General features: G+C 52.4%; 2 protein-coding genes across 8 annotated transcripts; both read right to left on the reverse strand.

Moving 5' to 3' along the window:
• Window positions 1-10: 10 nt before the first annotated feature.
• Kat8 (lysine acetyltransferase 8) lies at window positions 11-11,338 on the reverse strand. The gene is made up of 11 exons (XM_004856231.3): window positions 11,098-11,338; window positions 9,688-9,762; window positions 9,436-9,611; window positions 4,527-4,580; window positions 4,274-4,438; window positions 3,246-3,335; window positions 1,131-1,271; window positions 945-1,038; window positions 663-813; window positions 387-541; window positions 11-171 (listed from the first exon to the last, which is right to left on the reverse strand). Exons 1-11 carry the CDS (start codon window positions 11,306-11,308, stop codon window positions 107-109), a joined length of 1,377 nt encoding a protein of 458 aa, XP_004856288.1. The 5' UTR covers window positions 11,309-11,338; the 3' UTR covers window positions 11-106.
• A 3,783-nt stretch (window positions 11,339-15,121) lies between these two features.
• Window positions 15,122-19,248, reverse strand: Bckdk (branched chain keto acid dehydrogenase kinase). 7 transcript variants are annotated; one of them, XM_087208781.1, is made up of 12 exons: window positions 19,141-19,246; window positions 18,566-18,891; window positions 18,399-18,467; window positions 18,200-18,310; window positions 17,907-17,954; window positions 17,709-17,828; window positions 17,532-17,630; window positions 17,300-17,373; window positions 16,565-16,693; window positions 16,399-16,488; window positions 15,655-15,813; window positions 15,122-15,563 (listed from the first exon to the last, which is right to left on the reverse strand). In XM_087208781.1, exons 2-12 carry the CDS (start codon window positions 18,758-18,760, stop codon window positions 15,419-15,421), a joined length of 1,239 nt encoding a protein of 412 aa, XP_087064907.1. In that variant the 5' UTR covers window positions 18,761-18,891; window positions 19,141-19,246; the 3' UTR covers window positions 15,122-15,418. The 7 variants fall into 7 exon arrangements, with proteins under 7 accessions (XP_087064907.1, XP_004856289.1, XP_004856290.1 ...); XM_004856232.4 differs by having other exon boundaries at window positions 18,399-18,485; XM_004856233.3 differs by having other exon boundaries at window positions 18,399-18,485; window positions 18,566-18,894; window positions 19,141-19,229.
• Window positions 19,249-20,553: the final 1,305 nt, after the last annotated feature.

The following is a 20,553-nucleotide window of genomic DNA, read 5'->3' on the forward strand; positions in this document are numbered from 1 at the left end:
AGCCCTGAGCCACCAGTAGAATTTACTTTATTAAAAAATGATAAAAGAGGTCTGTACATATTTACAGCTGGGGGCAGAGGCACAGGTCTGGAAGGGGCAGAGCTCCTCACTTCTTGGACAGCTTGACTTGCTTGTGCTTGGGGGGGGCCCACTTGAGGCAGACAGAGTCCACTGTGGGAAGAGGACACAGGAGTGGCAGACTGGGCCTCGGCCCGGCCTGCTCAGGCTGGCAGCTCGCATCTGGGCCCAGCCTTGCTCGGGTTCACCCGCTGCTGAGTCCGGGGAGGGCGGGACACACGTGCAAGGTGAGTCGCTGCCCTGGTCGGACCAGTCCGGGTCCCGTGACAGGGATGAGGGGCCCTGGCTCCCTGCAGCCCCCCCCACACCTGTGATGGGCGGCTTCTTGTACTGCGCGCTCTTGAGGTGCTCCTCCACAAGTTTGGGTGTCACACAGATCACGTGCTGGCCCTTCCAGTACTTGACCATGTTGAGGGACTGCAGGGTGCTGATGATGTCATTCTGGGTGATACTGGTCATCTGGCTGCAGGAGGGGTTGGAACAGGTGCTACAGACCTCGCCCCTTCCACTCAGACCCAGGACGGCCCCCGCCAGTGGTCCTCAACGGACAGCTGCCCTGGACACAGTGGGGCTGCAGACCTCACCTCAGGTCCTTGATGGACAGCGTGCCCCGGAAGTCTCGAAGGATCTCCAGCAGGACCCATGACCAGTAGCTGCGGTAGCTGAGTTTGCCCAGGTCAGACAGTGGCTTCTCTGGGGAGCCGACGGTGCTCTCCAGCTTGGACAGCTCATAGCCTGGCAGTGACAGGCAGGGTTCCGAGGGCCGGGCCCGGCCCGGCCCAGCCCAGCCCAGCCCAGCCCAGCCTGGCCCTCCCCCCGGCCCCAGCACCACAGCTGCCGAGTTCCTGACAGGCGGGGCTACTCACTGAAGGCTATGAGAAACTTCCCGTAGCCCCGCCGCTGGTAGGGGGGCAGCGTGAGAATGCAGGCCACATTGTTTCCATCTGGAGACTCCTTTTCCTGAAGGGGTGGGTGCTCAGGACCTTGGGAGGCTCAGCCCTACTCCAGAGCACACCCCTCACCTCCCCAGCCTGGTCTCCCTGACCCAGCACCTTGGAGAAGTAGCCCACAATGTGGGCCCCTTGCCTGTCCACTTCCGTCAAGATGTAAAAGACGAAGGGCTCCACATCAAAGTACAATGTCTTGTGATCCAGGAAAAGCTTGGCAAGCAGACAAAGGTTCTGACAATAAATCTGAGGGGTAGGGAGGTGGAAAGAGGCTCAGAGAGCAATTGTAATGCCCCACCCAGCCTGCCCACGAGCAGCCACCCTGCTCCTCTGCAAGCACCAGGGTCCAAAGAGCAGCCAGTGCCTGGCCAGTGGGAAGTGGGACCCTCATCAGACACCAGTCTGAAGTGTCAACTTCTTTTTTTTTTTTTTTCGGTACCGGGGATCGAACTCAGGTCCTGCGCTTGCGAAGCAGGCGCAGGCGGCGGAACCATTGAGCTAAATCCCTGGCCCTGAAGCGTCAACTTCTGATGGATGAGAAAGCTGACAATCAGAGCCATTGGCACTCAACAAGGTAATGACAAGAGTTGGATTAATCATGGCTATCGATTTTGAGTTCTAAATATCGGCAAGTTATTTTACATGCATAATCTGATTCCATCTTTACAGATAGACATTAACTTCTTTCAGAACAGGAAGCTGAGGGCCGGCCGGGGATGTAGCTCAGTGGCGCCACCGCCTGCCTGGCAAGAGCAAGGTCCTGAGTTCAGTCCTGGTACCAAGAAGAACAGGAAGCTGAGGCTCAGGAGAAGTAAGTGGCTGGCTAAAGGTCCCCTGGCTGGTGGGTACCAGGGTGAGAATTCGCCTAGGAGTTCTGTGTTGCTCGCAGTAGCCCCAGCGCTAGCACAAGGCTCGGCAGGATGCCCACGGGAGGAGCCCTGACTCCATCTGCCCATTCAGCCACACTTCTCACTGGACCCCGCCCGTGCCCTTGCAGCACCCAGAGACCTACGCAGGCAGCGTCGAGGAGAAAGGGGCGTCTCGGTTGGCTTCGTGGCATGGACTGCGGGCATCTCTGGCTTATGAAACCCCTTCCCATCTGCTCTTTCACCTGACCTAACAATGGTGTGGGCCCAGGACTTCAAGTCCCATAGACTTAGGAGGAAGGGCAGCTCTTGGGGCAGAGCTGTCTGCCTGTGGGCTGTCTGCTGGCAGAGGGTGAGGAGGAAAGGCCCCACATCTACAGTGGGAGCCGGTTTATGCTCAGGAAGGCAGAGCAGCAGGCAAGGGCTGAGTCAGAGTAGGTATCCCCAAAGCACAAGGCTACCTGAGCCCCACCAGGGCACCAAAGATAACAAAGGCTGTCTACTAAGCACCTGCTGGATGTCAGGCACTGTGCTACACACTTAACATCTGCAGTCTCATTTATCCCACCTCCAAAACCATTAGGTAACTAATTGTGACTCTTGTCTTAAGGATGAGGAAATAGGAACAAGACAATGTTAAGTAACTTCTCTAAAATCAAGCAGGAAGTGACAGGACAATTTGAAGCCAGGAACCCTTTTTTCTTTTTTTTGGTACCGGATATCGAACTTGGGTCCTTGCGTTTGCGCAGCAGGCAGCGAAACCACTGAGCCGATCCCCAGCCCTGAAGCCAGGAACTCTTTATCTTATCTTTTTTTTTTTTTTTGGTACCGGGGATCAAACTCAGAACTCGGGACCTTGTGCTTTCGAGGCACCTGCCGGAACCACTGAGCTAAATCCCCTGCTCTTTATCTTATCTTATATTGCCTTCCAATGGCCACCAGTATTCTTGGTAAGACTTTCCCAGACTGATTCTCAAAGGCTGTTTCCACTGCTTGCCCCACTGAAGGCATTCTGCCAGGGACAAGTGATTCAGCCAGCACCACCCCAGAGCTCCTGCAGGAATCTCACACAAAGAAGTCCCCTCCCAGGCAGAAACAAACACCTTGCAGCAAAGGGAAAGAGCTAAGAGCAGCTTCAGGCAGGAAAATCTCTGCCTTGGGCTCTAGAACTACCCCAGCCTGAACCATGCTCCTCAGAATGAAGTTCTCGGGGACTGACAGGAGGGCTGGCCCAAAGCGGGCCCTCAGGGCTGTGTTACAGGCTGGACAGCCAGGCCTCTGCCTTTCAGTGGTGAGGAGCATCCAGGAGGTGCCCAGAGTCCCCACTTCCCACGGCCCTGGGCCACCAGCTCACCTTATGGTCTTTGCCGTCTACTTCATACACAGAGATGTTGCTTTTGCGGTAGATTTCCTTCCCTGGCGGCTGCCGCCATTGACACTGACCCTAGGGCAGGGTTGAGGGAGCAGGGGCTTGAGACCCTGAATCTGCATTCTCCACTAGGTGCTTCCCACCCCAGCTGTGTGGCTCAGAGCAAGTCTGCCCATTTCCTCCGCTCAATGCTTCACCTACGTCAAGCAACCTTCCTTGGCTTCTTCCTGACCAGGTCACAGAACACTAACTCCCTCATGCACTGCGCACGACTCCAAGTCGATGCCGACCTGGGTGTAGGGGACATTTGGCCATGACACTGGTTTCCCTAAAGCACACAGGTGCAGACCCCACACTTGGGGAACACCTACCATGCTACTGATGCTGCCTCTGGCCTGGTAAGCACCTCCCCTGTCCTTACCACCTGCTGGCAACAGAAGTCCCAACACTCAGGGCTATGCTCGTTTCCTCCTTTGCACTGGGACCCCAGCATCAGGCTGGCCTTGCTAAGCATGCAGTAGAGGGTAAAGAACTCAAGATCCCTGTCCCCATTCCATATGACAGAAAACTGCTAGGCATGGCACATGCCTATAATCCCAGCACAGGAGGCTGAGGCAGGAGGCTCCAAAGTCTGAGCATGGCCTGGGTAATTTAGAGACTTGGGAAGAGTCGTCTCAGGATAAAATAAAAGGGCTGGGCAAGGTGGCGCACACTGGTAATCCCAGCACGGGAGGCTGAGGCAGGAGGACCGTCCCAAGTTCAAAGCCAGCCACACAGTGAGTTCAAGGACAGCCTGAGCAGCATAATGAGACCCTGTCTCAAAAAACCAAGAGGAAGTTGAGGCCCTGAAAGGGGCAGTAGGTTAGCCAAGATTGCCCAGCCAGCAACGGCCAGGCCAGGAATCTAGATCTCCCCACCCTTGGGTTCCTGGCCGCACCGACTCTGCTGAGCCCGTCTGTCTTCCCCAGGCTCAGGCTCCATGCCCACCCTCCGCCCTGCCCAGCCAGCCTCACCAAATGGAAGCGGTAGCTCTTCTCATACTTCATGTACTTGAGACAGTATTCGCACAGCCAGAGCTTGGGCTGCTTTCCGTAGTCTTCAGGGAACGGCGAGAAGTACCAGGCATCAATCTCATAATTCCCAATGTGGATCTTGTCCACATACTTCACCTTGGTGATCTGCAGACAGATGGGGGGCGGGCACTGCAGCACTCAGCAGGGGCAGGAAGGGCAAGAACTTCCCAGTCAGGACCCCAACTCTGCTTACCGCCTCATGTTCCTTCTCCAAGGCTGCTGTGGTGGGGTCCATCTCTGCGTAAGTCTGGGCAGTTAGAGAAGTGTTCAGAGATTAACAGGATGGGTGGCCATGCTGTCCCTCCCATCTTCCAGATCTCAGCCCATAAAGGACAGTAATAACGACACAGCTCATTGCTTTACCTCATCTGAACCTCGCTGGTCCAAGCTCCTCTCCCATCTGCCCACCTACCCACACTTTTTGCCAGACGAACAGGGCTAGGGTGGAAAGGGCTTCAGCCGTATGTGGGGTGACCCGGCTCTGAAGCTGTCCGGAGCCAGATGAAACAATGGGTCTCATCTTCCAGGCCCAGAGTAAGAGCTGCTGCCCACACCCCAATGTACTTGGACTTATTCTGAGCACCAGACCTAAGCAGCTGCCTGTCCAAGGGACTGTTTGCTCCCAGAGGTGCTCCCCACTGGAACAGACCCCAGGTGTGCAGCAAGACCCCCTCATTCCTGTCCATAAGCTTACTCCTCCTCCTGGGGTCCCCACCCCCAGCTCAACAGCCCAAACCAGAAGAGTGCGCTGGACGCCTCCCACCGCGTCAGCCCGGCGTCCAGTGAGCACCCGAGTGCTGACAGTAGAAGCCACTCTGCTACCCTGGTGTCTGGAATCCGTGGCCCTGCCCCTCCGAACAGTCATGGCCACGTTCTCTGACCAGGACAATGGGTACTCTCCTGGGATCCCCGCCCAGCCTGAGGAACCCACATCTAGTCACCCACACCCTTTCCCAGCCTTCACACTTGTGCACATGCTCTTGCTCCCCACCACTCTGCCAAAGCGAGCGTTCAAGCTGGCACTCGAGTCAGGTGAGCCCATGGCACACCAGGCTTTGAGTCATGTCTCATAACTGTCTTCATTGTGCTTTTTCCTGTGCTTCAAGGTTCAACATCCCTCTCATCCCCACCAGGAACCCTGCCTAGATTCTTCTGACCTAAAAACACCTCTTCCTTCTTGTCGGGTGTGGTCAATGCAACATGCTTCCAGCTGCCCACCTCACTTCCCCTTATTTTCCAAGTGCTCAATAAAGACTTATAATAGTCATTTCACACAACAGGCCCCAGGAAGCCAAACTCTGCAGCTGGAACCAAGCACAGCCTGACCATGGAGACCCAAGAAGCCCATGGCCTACACCAGATTACATGTGCTCCATAGCTGAAAGTAGCTTTCACCCAGGAAGCCCTCCACAAAGCACTCTGCCTCCATGCTACCTGGCTTCAGTTAGTGCCTTGGCAGACTTGACAGAGGTGTTTTCTGTTTTCAGTAGTGGGGACTGAAGCCAGCATGGAACTACATGCCCAGCCATTTGTTGTTGAGACAGGGTCTCACTAAGTGGCTAAATGGCCCAGGCTGGGCTGGAACTTTTGATCCTCCTGCCTCAGCCTCCCAGAGCGACTCCAGTATGTGCCACCACACCCTGCTATAAGACATTCTTATTCAGTTTTAGAGCAGTAAACAAGCAGGGAACATGAGGTCACTTGCCCTGGGGGCTGTTCAGCCTGGTGTCAAGCACTCCACAGACATCATTTCATTTAGCCCTCACACGAGTCTTTGAAATGAAAGTGCTCATTATCCCCACTGTATAAAAGAGGAAACTGAGGCACGGAGGCAAGTTCACTTGCTCAGGGTCATGGAACTAAGAGCTGGGCATAAGCCCCTGGTCTATCCAATTCTGAGCCTAAACACTATAAAAAAGAAGAAAAAAGGTTTTCCTCATGTCTCTAAAACATTTCCCAACTCTTAAAACACAATCCTCCTCTGCAAATGCATTAAAGAACTACAAAAACACTGCTTTTCTTAAACGCTGCAATTTATTTAGAATTAAACATTAGGGAAGCTATGAATTAACTCTGTTAATCATTACCTTTTTTTTCTCAGTACTGAGGACTGAACCCAGGGGCTTGTGCGTGCTACACAAGTGCTCTACACCAAGCTACACCTCTAGCCCTTTTCCTTTTTTTCTTCTAGGTCTTTTTGTCTTTTTCAGACAGGGTCCAAGGTGCACCGGTTGGCTTTGAGCTTGCAATCACCCTGCCTCAGCCTTCCGATTAGCTCAGGTTACAGATGTATAGCAACTAACTTTTTTTGTGGTACTGGAAATTGCACCCGGGACCTTCACACTTTGTATTTTGAAACAGGGTCTCAGTGGGGTCAAGGATGGGATTACAGGTGTGCACCAGCATACCCACCTTATCGCCTATTCCTTTTTTGTACCAGGGATCCAATTCAGGACCTTGCGCTTGTGAGGCAGGCGCGGTGTCACGGAGCTACATCCCTGGCCCTAATGCCTATGCTTTATCATCTACCCAGCTGGTTACCAGCTTAGAGTTACATTTTTATTCAATGCAAACTAGTTGGGAAATGAACAGGATCTCAGATTTCTGAAGCCCAATAGAGTAGCCACTAGTCTCATGTAGCTATTTATTTTTTATTTTTATTTTTTTGGTACTGGGGATCGAACTCGGGTCCTTGTGCTTACGCAGCAGGCGGCGAAACCACTGAGCTAAATCTCCGGCCCTCATGTAGCTATTTAAATTAAATGTTTAAAAATTCAATTTTGCTGGGGATTGTGGTGCAGGCCTATAGTCCCAGCACACCCTCGGGAGGCTGAGGCAGGGTGATTGCAAGCTCAAAGCCTGGGCTACACAGTGAGACCCTGTCTCAAAACACCAAAAATGAATAAACAAATAAATGAAAATTAAACTTAAAAAAAAAAATGTAATTCTTAGTTACACTAGGTATATTTCAAGTGTTCCACAGCCGCCCATGACTATGATGTCTGTATTGGTTCACACAGCTATACATTTCCATTATAACAAGAACTTCACGTGAACAGCACTACCTTAGACCTGGAGGGGTCTTTCTAATTTAGGGTATTTCAAGTTTGTTTTTTGGGGAGTTTTTTGGTAACAGGGATGGAACTCCGGTCCTTGGGCTTGCGGGGCAGGCGGCGGAACCACTGAGCTAAATCCCCAGCCCTCAAGTTTGTTTTTTAAAATCATAGCCACGATACAAAGTGTAGTTGGCACTATCAACCAGTTTACATTTTTGCATATACATCCACACATTTGTATTTGAAATAAAAGCTTCTCAACACAATACTTACCCTTAGTAAAGTGGAACACACTGATGTTTTCTCTTAAGCTATTTCCTTTTTATATTTTTAAAATTTAAATGTTGGCCACACCTACTGCATTGATTTTGCATCCTAACAGGCTGTGTCTCACAATCAGGAAACATCGCTGTAAAGCACACAATGTGTGCTCTCAAAGATGAAACTGCACCATATGGAACTGCCAACTGCTCAGGGCCTTCAGAACTTCCCAAGTCCTGTTTTAGTTTGTGCTCCTCGCTTTATAAATGAAGAAACCGAGGCTCTGAGTGGAAGGAAAAGAACCCTCTGGGTGGCAAGCTAACTTGGTAAAAAGAACAAAGACGCGAGGTGTATCACAAGAATGGACCAGGGCCCCACAGCGAATGCAGTCCTATGTACTGCAGATCCTATGTACTGTATTATAGTCTTTTCTTTTCTTTTTTTTTTTTGTGGTACCAGGGATCAAACTCAGGACCTTGCACTTGTGAGGCAGGCAGTGGAACCAGAGCTAAATCCCTGGCCCTGTACTGTATTTTAATAGCATAAAATTTTTTAAAAACCAACAAAGAGCCTTGGTTGGGTTTTTTTGGTTTTTTGGTACTGGGGATTGAACTCAGGACCTTACACTTTCGAGGCAGGCAGCGGAACCACTGAGCTAAATCCCTGGCCTGAGCCTGGTTTTTTTTTTATTGTGTTTGTTTTCTAAAGTACTAGGGACTGAACCCATGGCTTTCACACTGAAGTATAATCCCAGCCCTTTTATTTACTTTTGGTTTTTTTGAGGCAGGGAATTGCAGGTAGCTCAGGCTGTCCTCAAACTCAGCAATCCTGCCCCAGCCTCTTGAGTGCTGGGATTACAGGCATGTCCACCACACCAAACAAGAATTTGGGTTTTGGATGGAGTTTCTGAGATGTGTCAAATATCAGTTAAACTGGGTGCAGTGGCACACACCTATAATCCCAGCACTCAGGAGGCTGAGGCAGGTGACCATGAGTTTGAGGCCAGACTGGGCCATACAATGAGACCCTGTCTCAAAAAATCAAAACCAAAAATACCAAAATCATAGTTAAGTGGTCAGACTCTGAAGTAGGACAATGTAGTTGGCAGATCTAATAATGACTGGGTTCCTAAACCTATCTGCCTCCTCTATATACTGCAGATAACAAAGTTTACCTCACTGGGTTGCGATGAAACATTAGTGAGATCATGTACTAAAATATTTGGCCTAATACTTTGGCTCACCGACCAATATTTGGAATAATTATTCTAATTCCAGCCCACCTTTTTACTAGCTGTGTGACCTTGGGCATATTACTCAACCTCTCTGAACCTGCTTCCCCATCTACAAAAAGTAATTTTCCTTGTGGTACTACATTGTTAGGGAGCATCTGATGAGCTTATATATGTACAGTATGGTGCTTGGCAAAAGCCAGATGTCCACCATCATTCATTCTCTTCCTTCTCTTTGGACTTCAAGCCATTTTGTCTAATATGACACAGTCACTGAAAGCAAAAGAGGTTAGTGGAGCAGGAGTTCCAGTTCCCAGTTCCCAGGAGTTCCAGTGCCATTTCCTTGCTTTGAGACTGTAGCAGCCCCTTTCCCTCTTTGAGCCTATTTTCTGACCTATGAAGAGTATAAGAGAGAAAGGTAAAGTCCCTGACATATTATAAGAACTTGAAAAAACAGGAGCTGCTGTGGTTTTGGCACCAGGCCCAAGAGGCCTAAGGGAGTTGGCAGAGGCAGCTGGGCCACCTGGGGCCTGGGAAAGGAGAGGGGCCCGGACCTTCTGCACATGGTTGATCTCATCATGCTTGCGCTTTTGGTTGCGAGTGATCTTGCGCTCAGGCTGCTCAGCCAGCTCACTCAGGTACTTTTCTGAGTTCTTCTGCACAGCATCTTTCACTGTCTTGGTCAGTGCCAGCCGGTTCTTGTCTACCCATTCATCCAGTCGCCTGTTAACTGTTAGGATGGGCCATGAGAGTACAGCCCTGCTTCCCCCTCCCCCACCCAGGCTCAGAGGCCCCAGAGAACTCACAGCCCACATAGTGTACATAGAATTCCTCTCGGCCCTCCTGGTCATTCACTCGAGACTGGATCACTTCAGCAGAATCTGTGAAAGAAAGACTAGGATCATCAGGAAGGAAGGTTTAGAAAAAGAGGAATCCTATGCATTGAAGAGTTTCCAGATTTCCACTAGTTTCCAGATTCATCTGCCCACATCCAGCAGGGCTCGAACCTTGTGAGATGGGCCAAGCTGGGGTTGTTACTCCTATTTGACAGATGAGAAAAAACATAGAGCCTATCCAGAGTCACGAATTTGTAAAGTGAGAACTAATACTTAACTGAGTCTTAAGTCTGACTCCAGATTCATACTCATTTCAGTATATATACTCAGTCATTTGTTTGGAGAACATGAAGGTTTACACTGATTGAGACAGCCTGAGTTTATATATTTCTTGCTCCCCATTTCCTAGCTATATGTAAATGAGCAAGTTATTTCAACCTTCTGAGCCTCGGCTTCTTCATCAGGGTCATAGTTCGCACCTCAAGGTTCAGTTAATGTCTCCAAAATTTTTACACCAGTGTGGGACATCTAGCAGACCATTTGACCCATGAATAAGGCAACCACTGCCTGTCTGGTGGTATGTTGTGTTGTTTCTGGGTATTGAGGACATAGCAGTGAATCACAGAGATCTTGCCCTGCAGAAGTTCCGAGTTTAACAAAAGAAGACACAGAAAATTACAACATAATACTACTACATGTACTATGGCTGAGGTATGAAAAAAATGTCACAGGAACATACAGATGGGAACAACCCACTTTGCCTAAAGGGGGTCAAGAATGGCATCATAAAGAAGGAAGTTAAAAGGATGAGGAGGAAGTAGAGAAGACATTCCAAGCGAAGGGAACAATGATAGAAGGCATTCAGAATACACAGCGTGTTGTAGTCTAGCAACGACCTTTGTGAGGTGGGTAGAAACCAGAGGGGTCAGAGAAATTAATGTCATTCTAAGGAGACTGGGGTTTATTTTGAAGATGAGGAAAGGTAATGGAATGCAAGAAAAGAGGAAACTTGTGTTTCTGTTGTCACGTCCTCTTTGCTAGCACCGTAGGACAGAAACGAAAGGCACAAAGACAAAGGGACCCGTAACGTGAGTAAGCAGGGTTAGCAGAAAAGGGAATGAAGGCTAATAGCAGGCAAGGAAGTGGGAGAGCTGTACACTAAAATTTTGGTGATGGCGTTTCTGGCGGCTTTGCAGGTGGCGCCCAGCATTACCTAAAGGTGACAGCCTCCCATTACTGGGCTGGCTCCTCAGGGCCCGCAACTCCGCCTCTCCTCAAGTCCCCGCCCCCGTCCTCCGCCCTGCGCCCTCCGCCCTCCAGAGGACCCGTTGTCAGGGCCACCCCGCAGCGCCGCCCCTAAGCACTGGGCCCCGCCCTCACGCCAGGTGCTGTCCGGCCGCCGGCACAGGTACGTTTCTCCGATCTCCACCGTGACTTCTGGCTCGCCCCGCGCTGGGGTCGGCGGAGAGACGCGGCCCGGGGATGGGGCTGTTCCCTCGACCGCCGCATTTTCCCCAGGGCCCAGCTCGCCCTCTCCCACGGCCCCCGAAGTCGCTGCTGCAACTGGCGCAGCTGCCCCCTGTGCCGCCATGGCGGTAGCGGAAGTGACGCTAGAGTCCCGCGCCGCACAGCCCTTTAGCTCCGGGTCGGAGAGGCGGGGCCTCAGGCTCTGGGTGGGTCTGTGACGTGGCAGGAGGTTATAGGTCCCGGGGCGGCCCGAGGCGCTGCCGCTTCTGGGAGGGGAATTTAGAAGTGTCCTGAATTCATTTTCGGAATGGTACTCGGCTGCTCCCGAGAGCAGAAGAGACAGACTTTCCTTATGTGACGACACACCTGATTTTTTTTTTTTTTTTTTTTTTTTGGTACCGGGGATCGAACTCGGGACCTTGCGCTTGAGCGGCAGGCGCCAGAACCACTGACCTAAATCCCTGGCCTGGTTTTTTTTTGTTGTTTTTTTTTTGGTACTGGGGATCGAACTTGGGTCCTTGTGGACGTCCAAGCGCCGGAAGCACTGAGCTAAATCCCCGGCCCCACATCTGATTTTTTGAAAGGTCCGATGGTGTGGAAGCCAAGATGTGTCAATTTTCAGGGCCGCTGTCCTCTCTAACAGGCGGAATCAGCGTGTCCCCAGGGGCCTGGCGCAGGATTGAACCTGGAATGCTAATCCCCTTCTGCCCCGCTTTACCCACCGCGCCTGCTTAATACCTATTTCTAAGTTGAAGACTGCGCCTCTTGTTTATTTGGTACCAGGGATCGAACTCGGGACCTTGCAGTTGCAAGGCAGAACCACTGAGTTAAATCCCCGGCCCTACTGCGCCTCTTGTTGAGGGTGGGAAAAAAATACACCTGGGGTGGGGAAAGAACAGGTGTGTCCAGGAGTAGCCAATAAATTATCCTCAGAATAAGCTTTTCAGGATAAAGGTGTTGTTTAACAGTGCCTAGCAATGCAGTCTGGCTGGCTTCGAACTCCTCATCCCCCTAAGTGCTGGAATTACAAGTAGGAGTCACTAAACCTAGCAAAATAAGCATTAAAGAAAGGACGGGGCAGTGGATACAATAAAGAGCATCTTAGCAATGAGTGAGGTTTAGTTCTGATCCCACCCAGGGTAAGGTGGACACTAGTGTAAATTGCCGACAATCAGCAAAGGTTTTTTGTTTTTTGAGACAGGGTCTCACTCTGTAGTTCAGGCTGGCCTTGAACTCTATGTAGCCTAGGCTGTCCTCGAACATGCAGTGATCCTCCTGCCTCAGCCTCCTGAGTGCTGGGATTACAGCCATGAACCATCATGCCCAGCCTCAGCAAGGTTATATGTATATATGTGTATAATTAATTAATATGTATGTAAATTATATAGTTAGGAAGTATACAAGTATGTAAATCATATAACTACGAGAAACTTTTATTTGTATATAAACTGAGCAGTGAGACCAGATCTCAAGCCCAACTCCCTGGTTAATTTCACATGACCCTTGTCGTTCACAATAATCAGGTGAAGTATAATGATCTTTGTTCTTTTTTTTTTTTTTTATCTTTGTTCTTGAGATGTACAGAACTGGCAAACATCTCTTGACTGGGCATTAGGATTCTATGTGTCACCAACCCTTACCTGTGAAAGTGTGCATCAACCACCCATTTCCTATCCAAACTGTCCCTGAGTGAACATCCCAGTAAGACGGCTTTTCAGGGACAAGAATCACTGCTATCTTCTAATCAGCTCACTTGTAATAAGGTTCTTTCTCAGCCAGGGATGGTGGCACATGCCAGCATACCAAGTACTCTGGGAAGCTGAGACAGGAGGATCACAAGTTCTGGTCCAGACTGAGCAACATAGTGACTTAGGGAGACCCTGTCTCAAATAATAAAAAGGGCTGGAGAAGTCAGGTATGATGGTGCATTCCTGTAATCTCAGCCCTCAGGAGGCTGAGGCAGGAGGACTACCGAAAAGTCAAGGCCAGGCTGGGCTACATAGTGAGTTCAAGGCCAGCCTGAACTACACAGCAAGACCATCTCAAAAACGGCAAAAAAAAAAAAAAAAAATGCTGGAGATGTAGCTCACTGTAAAGGTCCTGACTTCAAGCCCCAGTACCAAATAAGTAAAATAAAGTTCTTTCTTTCTCTAATACTGCCTTGCCTCTATACAAATGTGTGGCCTAGTGCCAGGCAGAGCATGTACTTAATTAAACATTTGCTTTAGCCCAAAGTTATTTATAATTTGGCTGTTGGGGTTCAAAACAGAAACAATTCTAAGAGGGATAGAATGCTCAGGGCCTGAAGATGGGGCTCAGACAGTTCAGGAAATATCCAAGTTAGCTATCTGTGAGGAATGCCAGTGGGAGGGGCTGGTTACCTAGTTTTGGGAATGAAGGACTTGGGGGTGGGGAGTGAATGCTAGATATTGTAGCATAAGAAGAAATAAGAGGTGGGCTGGGGATTGCTTGGCAACCATGAAGTCCTGAGTTCAATCCCCAGTACCAAAAAAAAGAAAAGGAAATAAATTTGTAATGCCTTCTCCCACTCCAACTGCCTATCTTCAGAATTCTTACTTCACTTACTTGGAGTTCTTCTGCTTCACTTTATTTCATCTGACATCTCCAATTACAGATGATGTCCAATCTAGGATTAGCCTAAACCTTATAAATCTCGGATCAGGCTCACTGCATTGGCCTATGCTCCCTCCAATCCAGTGGCCAGCAGTTCTAATGTGTGATCTGACTGGTCCTCCCAGAATTACACAGGGCTGGGGCCAGGCCCCTTTTTGTTGTTGCATGTGCCTAGATTACCTCTGATGTTCTTCCAAAGGGCTCCGAGGCATAGCTGAGCAGCTCTGGACTCTGGTGGTGTTTCTTTGGCAGTACTTCGGATTGAAGCTACCCTTCGCACAAGGCTTGGCAAGCGCTCTCTCAGCCACACCCTAGCCCTGGCTCCAGACTTTTACCTGAGATCACATCCTTCCTTGGCTTCTCCCCGACCCTTTCCTGCCTCCCATACAGCCATCTGGAAGCACTTTCTTTACCATCCTCTGTAAATTCTCCTATCAGAGTTGACTTCCAGGGAACCTGGCCTGAAACATCCCTTCCTAGCTTAAAACCCACCTGTGAATCCCTACTACCTCCAGGATAACACCATGCTTCAAGCGCTGTGCCTTCTAATTGCTGCTTAGCTTTCCAGTTGCACCTCTCCCAGCTGATTTCAGCACAGCAAAGCATCATGGCTCCCCACCAACTGCCATTTGCCCTCCAAAAATAATATCTCCCCTCAACCCCATCTCCATCACCTTGAAGAGCAAGAGGCCGTGTAGACATAGTGTCTTTCCAGTCCCACCAGGCAGCTCCTCAGGCCTTTGTCCCTGACGAGGTGGGTAGGGTGTTCCCCACTGAGATGTTCCCTGGAGTCCTCACTAGAAGTTCTACCTGGAGTCTAACCTCGAGCCCTTTCCTTTAACCCAAGTTCCCGGCTCTCCCTACCAGGGCCTACCTTCCTCTTGTGGAGCACTCAAGTCTGTGTGTTCCTTTTCTTGGCAGCTGGCAGGCAGTATTTTTAACCTTACTTAGGCTCAGGAGGTTCATCTCTAAAACCTGTCACTGCCTAAAGGGAAGAGTCAGAAATAGAGCTGGAAGCTAGGTCCACCTGGGCCTTCAATGCTGTCCGGGACCCAGAAACATCCATCAAATTGGATGAATATAAAAATAAAATAAATTGGATGCATAAAAGATCTTTGCATAAGCTACCAAAGTCACCTCCCTTCTGCCAAACAGGCAAGACTTGGAGCTCGTACTGTTCCTGTCCGCCAGGCAGTCAGGTCAGTTAGACTAGGACATGAACCTCTTAAACCCAAGGACCCAGGAAGCCTGAAAGGGCAGAAACTAAAGCTCCCCTGCCCTCCCCACAGACAGGGCCCAAGAGGACATTCAGAATGTGAACTTTAATAACAAACAGCAGGCCAAATAGGGGTTCCCCAGGAATGAGAATGACAGAGCTGGTGCTAGAGCCCCAGAGGTCCCCGCTTCCTCCCCTCCATGGCCAGGAGGTGAGGAGCCAGCGGGCTCTACTGAGGGGTGGCACTCAGCTCCGTGTAAGTCCATTTGGCTGGGGCCTAAAGACCCAAGGTGCAGCAGTGTGTGGAGCAGAGTGCCACTGTGCCCAGCCCAGAGGTCTTGGCAGCGTATGTGGCCCAGCCTAGGCAGGCAAGCAGGCCAGGGGTCAGATTCGGAAGCTTTCCTCCTGGCCATCGATGTGTCGGAGCCGCAGGTAGACGTCTGTGCCAATCCCCTGCAGGGACTGCAGCTGTAGGGAACCACCGAGGTACTCTGCGTAGGCCCTTGATGTGGGCAACCCAAAGCCAAAGCTGAGGGAAGACAGGGACAGCACAGGAGGCTTCAGAGGCCAGAGTCTCCTGGGCTCACCCCCACCCCGAGCCTGGCCAGGTGGGACCTCACCCATGCATGGGTCCTGACTGGCTGCCACTGTGCATGTCCAGATGCCCAAAGAGGGGGCTGATACGGGGATCCTGGGTGCTCGCCTCCGCTGTAGTGAAGTGGTAATCCATGACCCGATCCAAGTTTGTATGAGCAATTCCTCCACCCCGGTCTGAAATCCTGGCAGGGTGTTGACAGCATGGGCTTGGCTCAGGCTTACCAGGTCTGACTGCCTCCCAAGCAGACAGCACTAAGTCTCACATCCTGTGCCTTCCACCCAAGGCAGAACGTAGTCCATCTTGACACTGGGGCCTGGTGTGTTTAAGCTGCCTCTCTCCATCCCCCCTCCCCCTCCGCTTGGGCCACTGACTGCTTATACTATCTCACAGGATTTGCTGTTTATCCTCAGCCTAGCCGCAAAGACTGGTTTTCCAGGGCTGGGGATATAGCTCAGTAGTTCTGCCACCTGCCTCGAAAGCTCAGGGACCCAAGTTTGATCCCAGTACCAGAAAAAGAAAAAAATAAATAAAGACTGGTTTTCCAAGTCCAGGCCCCTCAGTTGCTGACAGAGGCAGGGTGCTGGGCCCACAGCTGGCCCAAAGCCATTATTGTCCGGGCCATGGCAATCTCAGGACCCGAGCCTTCTGACCAGGGCCCTCATTCCAGAGTGGGGAAGGTACTGGCTCAAGGTCCTAAGGCAACGCAGAAACAGTGCCTGGACCCACTGCCCTCTACCCCTGCCCACTTCCACTGCTCAGGCCAAACCTGATGATGAAGTCGATATCATTATTAGCGATGGTGATGACCACATCTGGAACATTGTAGGGAGTGTCTAGGTGACTCTCCATCGTGGCTCTATACAAGAGATAAAGACAGTAGGTGGTGGCACCTGGTTCCTGTCTGTCCCCACCCACATGCCTGGCCTGCCCACCTCATGGCATTCTTGAGCAGCTCAGGCAGGATGTAATCCAGTGGCATAGGGATGAAGGGAAAGCGGGCGGCCACATGCCCATTGATTCGGACTCGGGGGGCACCGCCATACTTGTGTTCACACAGGCGTCTGTGGACAGCAGAAGGGTTCAGACTGGTACCCTTAGGGTAGTGCTTCTCATCTGGTGGCAGTTCTGCTCCTCTTAGGCGCAGCTGGCACAGTATGGAGTGTGCTGCTTGGCACACCTGGGCGTTATTACTGATATGGAGTGAATAGGAGCCAGGGGTCTTACAGAACACCCTAACATGCACACTGCAAAGAATTATCTGGCTTAAAATGCTAATGGAGCCAGCCAGGTAGGGGGGCATATGTCTGTAATCCCAGTGGTTCAGGAGGCTGAGGCAGGATGTCAAGTTCAAGGCCAACCTGGGCAACTTGGTGAGTTCTGTCTCAAAAAATAAAAAGTACCGGGCCGGGGATTTAGCTCAGTGGTTTTGCCACCTGCTGCACAAGCGCAAGGACCCGAGTTCCATCCCCAGTACCAAATAAATAAATAAATAAAATAAAAAGTACTAGGGATACCACTCGGTGGGAAAGTCCTTGGTTCGATCCCCAGTACCAAAAAAAAGTACCGCCATGGTTGAGAAACACTGCCTTCCTCTGCACCCCAGACAAGGACTCAGACCTCAACCCTCCCTGTGCAAAGATCCACCCCCTTAGCCAGGAGAGCCTCACCTGGCAAAGTCCACCCACTTCTCAATAATCTTCTTTGGTGACAGACGAGTGCAGATGATGCCGACAAAGTCCAGCTGGCAGAAGAAAGAAGGTCAGGACTAGTAAGCCCCCCATCCGCACTCTGGCTGCCAAACGCTTGCAACTTCGGGAATGCCAGAGCAGCTTCGTGGGGCTTCCGCTGCGGCCCCTGAAGCGGGGACCCCTGGCCCAGCTTTCTCACCCAGAGCCCCACCTTGTCCTCATGCAGAGCCAGATGATGAGTGGCCAACATCCGGATCCCAAGTCTTGAGGTCAATGTCTTGTCCAGGAAGTAGCGGACAAGCTTTTCACCCTGTAAAGAGTGCGGCCTCAGTCACCCTGTGCCCTGCCCAGCCCCTACTTTTCCAGGCCCCTACTTCACTGCCCAGACCTCTATGTGTTTGCGGCACTCACGAAGGCCCTCAGCTAAGAGGGTCACCACATCCTTATGGTCATCTAGCAGCTGTCGCACCAGCTGGCAATACTGGGCTTCATCCGCTTGGTCCTTGATCTGCAGGTCACAGAGTCATGAGCACATGTGGTCCAACCCTGGCCTCTCGGCCCCTCACCCTGCTTACCCCAGCCTCACCGGAGGGAAGTCTGTCAGCTTCTGGAAAGCACGGATGTACAGCTCATGCTGCAAGAAACGAGTAGAAGCTTTCACGAGGCGGCCACGGGACTGGGTAGAGAACACCTACCCGGGCCTAGCTGGGGATCACCACCCAACCCAACTCCGAATGGTCTCAGCCCCACTGTGACCTTTCCACATCCATGAATATGTACCCTTGGCCTCCGAAGGCTTGGGGCTGAGTCCCATGTAGCCTGGCCCCACCCATCAGCAGCCCAGCCTCTGCCCCTTGGCCCGTGTCCTCTCTACCTTACCACATGCAGGATGGTGGGGTTGCAGCCGATGATGAAGGGTAGGCTACGGAAGCCCTTGACGCGGTGAGCGATCCTTACTGGCAGCTCTTGCTGCAGGTACCGGCCACTTTTCTGTGAGACACGGGCAGGCAGGGGCAGGGCCTGAGTGGCTGGCCATTGCTCCAGGAGCCCCGGGGAAAAGAGGGAACAGGAATCTTACCAGAAGGTGGCTGCCGTCTTGGGAGCGGCCGGAATAGAGCATCATGGTTGGAGTGAGGCGGACAGAGGGCTGGAGGGGTAGACAGACCTGGAGCCCTGGTCCTCAACACCCGCCCCCATCAGTCCCGCCCCTCCCGACACCCACTCCTGCCGGACCCCTCCGCGCACCTTCTCCGCCGCCACGTCTATGGCTGACTGGTTGTAGAAGGAAGTGACAGTCTTGGAGCGCTCCCGCGCCATCTCCATACGGTGGGTGTCGGTGGCCGAGGTGGAGCGGGCCCGCGGCGAGAGGACGGGCCCCAGGACGGGCCGAAGAGAGGACAGGCCCCGAGGGCCGCCACCCAGCACCGACGCCAGGGTCATCGCCCGCAGCGTCGCCGGCCTGGGCCGCCACCGGGGCTGAGAAACGCCGCAGAGTGCGGGCGGCCAGGGGCTTCTCCCGGACTTCAGGGGCGCGGGTCCGACGAGATGAGCCCCGGGAGAGCAGCTCCCATCTGCTGGGGCGGGGACCGCGGCTCATTAGGGTCCGGGCCCGGACGACCCGCGCCCTCTGCGCGTGGGCAGCAGGACCCATCCTCGGGCCCGGGCCGTCTCTGCCTCCGAACACCGTCCGCGCCCGCCCGCCTGGCTGCGCGCGCCGCAGCCCGGGGCGCCGTCCGAGGCCCGCGGCGGGCCCAGAGTCCGGCCCGGCCCCCGTACGGCAGGGACCTCGGTCCGAAGCTCTGCCCGGTGACTCTACTTACCGCGGGGCCGGCCGGGTCCGAGCGGAACCGCCCAGTTGACCGGCGGGGGTAGCCGGGACGCTGCGCCCTCTGCCGCCGTGACGCGGGCTGTGGCGCCCGGGGCCTCCTGGGAGCTGTAGTTCGGCGCTGAGGACTCGCGCCCCGGCTCCAGCCCGTCCTGGCTGTGTGCCCGCTCCGGGACCTCCCTCCCTGAGCTCCCGAAGTAACCCGCGGCCCGAGAGTCTGTCTTCTGCTCAATCAAATGAGAACCCTGGGAGCAAAATGCCAGATAGCAGGAAGGCCCTCGGGTGTAAAGCACACAGATCAAACTCTGCCTGATTCCTTCTCTGAGGTCCCACCCTTTTGCCAGCTCTAGGCTGGGGACCTAGACTGCCTCGTTCAAGCCCCAGCTTGGACCCTTAATACCTGAGGCAGGTTAAGGAACTGCTTGGTGCTTTCATCTTGGTACTGATGAGAATTCACAGTGTTAAATTTGGACCACAATGAATTGCATATGGAAACTGCCTGCAACCGTGCCAGGCACGGAAGTCGAATTGCTAGGTGTCAGGTGCCGGCCTGAGGTGAATTCCAGTCACCCTGAGCGGCTTAAGCCGGTGAGGGAGGGCGGATGGTGAAGCCCAAGCAGGCCACCTGCACCCTGAGGAGAAAGATGGTAGGTGTAATCAGCTGTGACAAGGCCTCAGGGCTGTGGCCCGGGAAGGCCTAGGAGCCTGGTGCCGCTGCAGCATGAGTAGGACTTGGGGCGGCAAGGGGGCTGGAGCAGGAGAGTGCGGCAAGCTGAAGAGCGGCCTGGATGCTCGGGATGCGGCTGGAATGGGTGAGAGGAGCTGTGTGGCCAGAAGCTCATAAAGGGCGAGTTCGGTAGGCTGTGGGCTCTGCTCCTTAGAACCCTCTGCTGTACTGATTGGCAGCACGGAGGACGGCGGAACAAAAGCAGGGACCAGTGGAAACGGCAGGCAGAATACAGCTCTTCCTCTTCTCTCTTCTGCTCCTTCTTTCTTCCTCCTCCGATTCTCTCTCCCTCTCCCTTCGTCCCTCTCTGCCGCCTTCCTTTCCTTCCTATACTGGATTTTCATTACACTAGTTACAGAGTTTTCCAAATACTTACATTTTTTAAAAGAAAAGTAAGCTGGATTTGGCAAAGAGAGGATCAATAGCCTAGCCTGAGCAATTTAGTAATTTAAGGAGACCCTGTCTTAAAAAAATAAAATAGGGGCTGGGATTGTAACTCAGTGAGAAAGTTCTGGATTCAGTCCCAGTACCATGAAGTAGGGGCATCTTTGGAGGCTGTCTTTATTTTTTGCTGTACCGGGAGTCGAACTCAGGACCTTGCACTTGCAAGGCAGGCTGGCACCACTGAGCTAAATCCCCGCCCTCCCCCCTTTTCTCTCTTTTTTTTAGACAAAGAACTCT

The sequence above is a fragment of the Heterocephalus glaber genome, unplaced genomic scaffold (genome assembly GCF_053883595.1).
Source record: "Heterocephalus glaber isolate CG9 unplaced genomic scaffold, H.glaber_assembly_v1.0 deba00000943, whole genome shotgun sequence".
In the NCBI taxonomy this organism is placed as follows: Eukaryota; Metazoa; Chordata; class Mammalia; order Rodentia; family Bathyergidae; genus Heterocephalus; species Heterocephalus glaber.